This window comes from Lathyrus oleraceus, chromosome 1 (genome assembly GCF_024323335.1).
Source record: "Lathyrus oleraceus cultivar Zhongwan6 chromosome 1, CAAS_Psat_ZW6_1.0, whole genome shotgun sequence".
In the NCBI taxonomy this organism is placed as follows: Eukaryota; Viridiplantae; Streptophyta; class Magnoliopsida; order Fabales; family Fabaceae; genus Lathyrus; species Lathyrus oleraceus.
The window spans coordinates 440504886-440510970 of NC_066579.1; the positions used below are offsets into that span (position 1 = coordinate 440504886).

At 38.5% G+C, this 6085-nt stretch overlaps 1 protein-coding gene across 1 annotated transcript; it reads right to left on the reverse strand.

Annotated features, from left to right (window-relative positions):
* Positions 1-4451: 4451 nt before the first annotated feature.
* On the reverse strand, positions 4452-5597 carry LOC127115200 (uncharacterized). Its single transcript, XM_051046797.1, has one exon. The coding sequence runs from the start codon at positions 5595-5597 to the stop codon at positions 4452-4454; it is 1146 nt and encodes a 381-aa protein (XP_050902754.1).
* Between the last annotated feature and the right edge of the window lie 488 nt (positions 5598-6085).

The following is a 6085-nucleotide window of genomic DNA, read 5'->3' on the forward strand; positions in this document are numbered from 1 at the left end:
GCTGAAACTTACTTCTTGATTGATAGACTACTTCGTCTTATCATGACTCTTCCCGTTTTTACGGCCACAACTGAGAGGTCTTTTTCAGCAATGAAAATTATTAAGACTAAGTTGAGAAACAAGATGGATGATGGGTTTCTTAGAGATAGCATGACATTATATATTGAAAGGGAGATTAGTGCAAGCATTAGTTCGGAGTCAATTATTGACGATTTCAAGTCACTCGGAACGCGTAAAGCATTACTTTAAGGTAGTTTTAAGTCATGTAATTTAAATTTTTAGTAATTAACTTTGTATTTATTTTAACTTTAATGTTTTATTTAAAATACTATTTACATTTTATTTATAATATTTATTTTACGTTAGCGGCCATCCCAAATTTTTTTATCTGGCTCCGCCACTGCCCATATCCTCTCTTGGTTTAGACCTCATTCCCTTACCATGTTAGACTCAGTGCTTTGGTAAGATCATTTTCATGTTAGTCTCAGTGCTTTGACAAGTTCCTGTCTTCTTTCCCTTGCCTTGTTAGTCCCAGTTGCTTAGGCAGGCCTTTCCTTTTTGCTCTTAGTTTAAATACCACCATTTTGGTTGACACCGTCATGGTTATACACCTCTCTCTTTGGTTTAAACACCACATTTTGCTCTTTTCCAGTTTAAACACCAACATTTGGTTTAAACACCACCTATGTTCTCTCTTTTGGTTTAAACAATATTTCAGTCGTTTCAGTTTAAACATCACCCCCAATCTTATCTTTTTCTCAGTCTTTATCCTCCGAACTACAAATATTTGACTTCCTTATTGCAATATAAGTATACGTAGGCACAAGGATGTTAATCCTTGGTGATCACTTTTATTTTCCCCTTTTTCTCTCTCTAGTTCCATGAACTACGAGGCTTTGAATTTTTCATTACACTATAAGGATACGTAGGCATGAGGGCTCCAATCCTTCTCGATCACTCTTTTTATAACCCATTTTTTGTTTTGCAGGTACATGAAGATAACAACACCCATCCAAGCAAGATCATTCAAAGTGGTTCCCATGGAGTACCATGGATATGAAGGGTGCTAATACCTTCCCCTTGAATAATCGACTTCCTTACCCGTTTCTTTGTTCCCCTTGGGTTTTATCAATATTTTCCCTTACCTCTTTTAAGATAAATAAAGTTCGATGACAACTCTTTTGTATCTTCGAGTGTGCAATGTGTCCGAGTACATTTTTGTCCAGCTTCACTTCCCATGCATCATGTATCCAGGGATGCCCCAACAAACAGCTATAAGTCGGATTAATATCCATGACTTGGAAAGTAATCTGGAATACACGAGGGCCGATATCTATTGGTAGTTCCACCTCTCAAATCATCTCCCTTTTGAACCCATCAAAAGCTTTTACTATTAGTGCACTGGGATTCATTATTGGCCCTTGATAAGACAACTTGGCAAGTGTCCTCTTCGGCATAACATTCAGGGAAGACTCAACATCAACTAGGACTCTCGCTAAAGAATCATCCTTGCATTTCACTGAAATATGGAGAGCACAATTGTAATTATGTCCCTCTTCGGGTAATTCTTCTCTATTGAAACTAAATTATTACAAGTTGTGATGTTAGCAACCACTCCATCAAATTGATCTACTGTTATGCTTTGAGTCACGTGAGCTTGAGCGATCACTTTCAGCAAAGCCTCCCTATGGGCTTGGGAGTTCAATAGCAAAGATAAAATATATATCCTGGATGGCGTTTGGTGCAACTAATCCACAACTTTGTAATCACTTATCTTGATCATTTTCAAGAACTCAGCATCCTCTTTAGATTGTACCACATCAGATTCCTTTGCAGGAATTGTAATTATAGCTTCTTTGATTGATGCTTTAGGGTCACATTAAACTCAGGAGTTTTAATTTTACTCATTCCTGCGATGTTTGTGACATCTTCATCAATAACTTCTAGGCCTTTCTAACCTTCACTTTCTTCATAGACCTTGTCCACATCATTGATTTCGTATTTCTAGGGAACAACCTTGGTGTTCTCGTAAGGGAAAGGTGTAGGCATACAGATTACCACCGGTGACATAAGATTATTTGATGGAAAAACCTCCCTTCCATAATAAGGTATCTCAACTGGCTCTGGAAAATTGAAACAAGGTTCAATTATAGAGATATCCTCATTCTTTGCAAAACTACTGACTTGTAGCACTCCCTGATTCATCGGGCCTTGAATATTGTCTTGTACCATCTTACATCCTTTTGGATGAATGACACACTATTCACAATCATCATGGAGAACACCAATCAATCCAACTTCCACCAATCGAGCGTGGAATGTTGCCAAAAGAGTCTTGGAATTATCAACTTTTTCAATCACATAGCCATATGATGCTTCTTCAATTGTATTCACTATAGGGTTTCCATGCACGGAATAGGATTGTTCTTCACTTTGGGTCCCATATCTTTGAAAGACAAAATTTTGCTCTCAATCAATTCATGTACTCTATGATTCAAAGCATAACATCCTTCTAGATCATTCCCCAGAGCACCTTCATGAAAAGGACAATGTGCATTTGGTTTATACCATGGAGGTAAACAATCAAGTGGAGGACGCAAATGCCTAGCAACCACTAGCCCTTTTTGCAACAAATAAGGGTAAAACTCAATATACGACATCATAATTGGATTAAAGGTGACTAAATTCCCTTGTCTCCTATTTTGAGTTTGAGCTTTTTGACGAGGATCCTGAGCTCTTGGTTGTTGATAAACTAGGAATGCCGGTGCTTGCTGATATGCAGGGGGAGTCATAGCACGTTGGTAGGCTGGAGCAGGCTGATAAGCCGGAGAAGACGATTTGACTGAAAGCTGGTGCAACATCGGCTACATACGGTTGTTTAACGTATTGAGCAGGATAAGTTGGCTTCTGATAAGCAAAAGGTTATTGATGGACATATTTTTTTTTGTCTTCTTCTTGGTTGATTTCTTCCTTGGCCAATAGACCTTGCATTGGTTTCACCTTCTTTCTTTTTGGGAAACCCTCTAGAGAACTTCTTTGGATTAACATTGGATGTTTCGGCAACAACTACAATCTTGCCATTTCTTAAACCATGTCCAATACGAGCTCCTAGAACAACAAGTTCAAAGAAACCCAGGGATGTACTTCCAACCATCTTCTCATAAAATGCAGGTATAATAATATCCATGAAGATCTCGGCAAGTTCTTTTTCTGCAAGAGGTGGTTCTACTTGAGAGGCCAGTTCTCTCCACCTTTATGTGTACTCCTTGAATGATTCTTTGTCCTTTTGGGACATGCTCTGCAGCTGTCTCCTATCAGGCGCCATGTCCATGTTGTATTTATAGTGCTTGATGAAAGCGTTTACAGGTCTTGGAAACACTGGATTCAGATCTGATTGAGGCTCAAGTACCACTTAGAAGGTGCATCACTCAGATTGTCTTGAAAATAGTGTATCATCAATTTATCATCTTCCACGTGGGTTGTGGTGGTACATAATGAGATGGCTTTTTGGGCAAGTGTGACCCTTGTATTTTTCAAAATCCGGTGTTTTGAACTTTGTCGGAATTACCAAACCAGACACTAGACACATTTCTTTGGCAGCAGCACCAAAGACTTGACCCACTTCATAGCTCAGAGTCTCTTTTCGAGGGTCTGAAAGCCCTTTTTCACCTCTCTTAAGTCTTCATATATCAACTCATCACCTTCAATTCACGATTCAGCAGTATGGTAGATCATGATTCGAGCTTGATTGTTATATTGGTGTTGAAAATTCAACATGGAACTGGGGGAAGAAATACGGAGTGAGATTTTATTTGGAAATGCATGAATGCATGTATGGATGCATTTTTTGTTTGCAAAACTTTTGGTTAATTTCAACATTCATTTCAGCAATGTTACAACATTTGTTTGCAAGTATTTATAGAAATAAAGCAACAAATACAATAAATGAATCCAACAACAACTTTCATTAATTCAAATAAAGTTCAAATACAAGAGAAAGCCTAAGGCATTCGGGCCCTCTGAACCGTAGAAAGGTCGGTGGTCAACCCTTCTAACATCATCTTACAAATCCTAATAAAATTAAAAACTTGATGTGGTGTATTCTCGGGATACATGCACCAATGAGCTTCTTGTAATTTTCCAAGTAGCTCTTGCATGATGGAATTTACGAATCTGGACAACCTAAATTTTTTCCCCTTCCACTCGACATAGATCCCTTGGAGATCTTGGATGATTCGTTGGTCCTCATCTTTATTCACCTCAATATCCCTATAGTGGCTCCTCCAATATTTGCACTCATTCGACAAGAGCATATAAGCTGCATCGCGATCCAGATTCTCAAGTGCTTAAATCCTCTAGTTGGCTTTCTCTAACTGAAAAATCAATTGAATACAAGCTCTTCCAGCCTTTTTTGTTCGCAACTGCTCACGGGCTAAGGTATCCTTGTACATCTAGATAGTATTTTCAAACTCACGAGTACATATTTCATAGATCGACCTGGCTTCCCTCTTCATCTCTAGGGTTCTCTCCACAGTCTTGTTCAGCTCTTGAATCTTGTGTATGGCTTGATCCAACTCTTGATTCTTAGTCTTTAACACATATTTGGTACCTTTGAGAGCATGACCAAACTTTTCCCTTCTTTCATCGGACTCTCTAGCCCTTTTATTGGTGGCTTCAAGCTCTTTGTCTTTCCTTTCACGATCATTCTTCATATTCTCATTCTCCAAAGTAACTCGATTAAGCTTAATCATCAACTCAGTGTTTTCTACTACAAGCTCTTTGATTATGGCATTAAGCTTCTCAACATCTTTAGGCAAGATGGGTTCTGGCTCAGGAACTAAAGGAAAAATAGAAGGATCAAAAGGGTATGGAAGTTTGATCACTTGTGCTCTCTCTTTCACCCATTTGGTATAAGGTTCCTTAACAAGGGTGTTCCTCTTTCCCAATTCCTTTCCTTCTCTTACAACTATAAGCCAAGCTCTTCTAACTCTTTTCATAACCGGGTTGCTCATTTCCAAGTCATGCAGGATGAATGGTTGCAAAGCTCTGGTTTCTGGGGTACCATTCACAGGGTAATTGTGCTTCCTTAGGGATATAACAGGATTATAGTTAATGCATCCCATAGTTCCCCACAACGGAACATTAGGGAAATTCCCATAGTTGGTGATGATGTCTTCAGTTTCCCAATCTCTAATGTACCACTTGATGTTGCTAGCGGTAATAGATCCTAACTTTTGTGACCATTTGAGCTCCTTAGAAAAAATTGGGACTTCCTCCTTCATATGTGTCATAAGCCAAGCATGCAAGAGAGGAGCACAACACAACAATGTGCCTCCTTTCTCCTCGCGATGATCATGAAGAGAGTAATAAATGCTAGCTAGAAGGAAAGGTATCGGGTTACCAGAAAGAAAAATCTCCATAGCTATCTGATCCATAAAATTTTCAATATTAGGGAAAATCATAATCCCATGAATTGGAAGGGCGATAACAACATTGAAAGCCTTCCAATTATCTGCCTTCTCAAACTCCACAACCAAGTCTTCTAGAAATCTCCTTGAGAAACCTTTGAAAGTTCCCTTGGTATCCCAATTATCCATACCACTTGAATGTTAACACTTAAAGCCAATACTATCTTCTTATGAGTAACATCCTCATTAAGCTTGGGAAAAGGATTATGTTTCTTCAAGCTTCGACCCAAGATCCTTTCAAGTTCTTCTAATGTAGGAGCCAATTGGAAGTCAAAGAAGGTAAAAAAACGTAGAGGATGGTCATAGAAACGAGCTAGAGTAATAATAGCAAACAGGTCCACCTTTTCAGTCATAAGGCTTAGGATTCTCCCATGATCTTTCCTGAAGTCATCTTGTGTGGAATGAGTCAACTTGGAGCTCAACGTTTTCAAACTATCAACATACAACCTCTTGAACTTGAAAAAATATGTGCTTCTTCTCTTAGGATTCATTTTTGCTTACAAGTGTCGTGAACTCCTGAAATAAATATGAAATAACTAAGAGTTTTGCTTTTCCTATGCGTATGCAATGAATGGATGAATGCAATGAGTTTTTTCTTTTTGTGTAGGTTCAAAGGT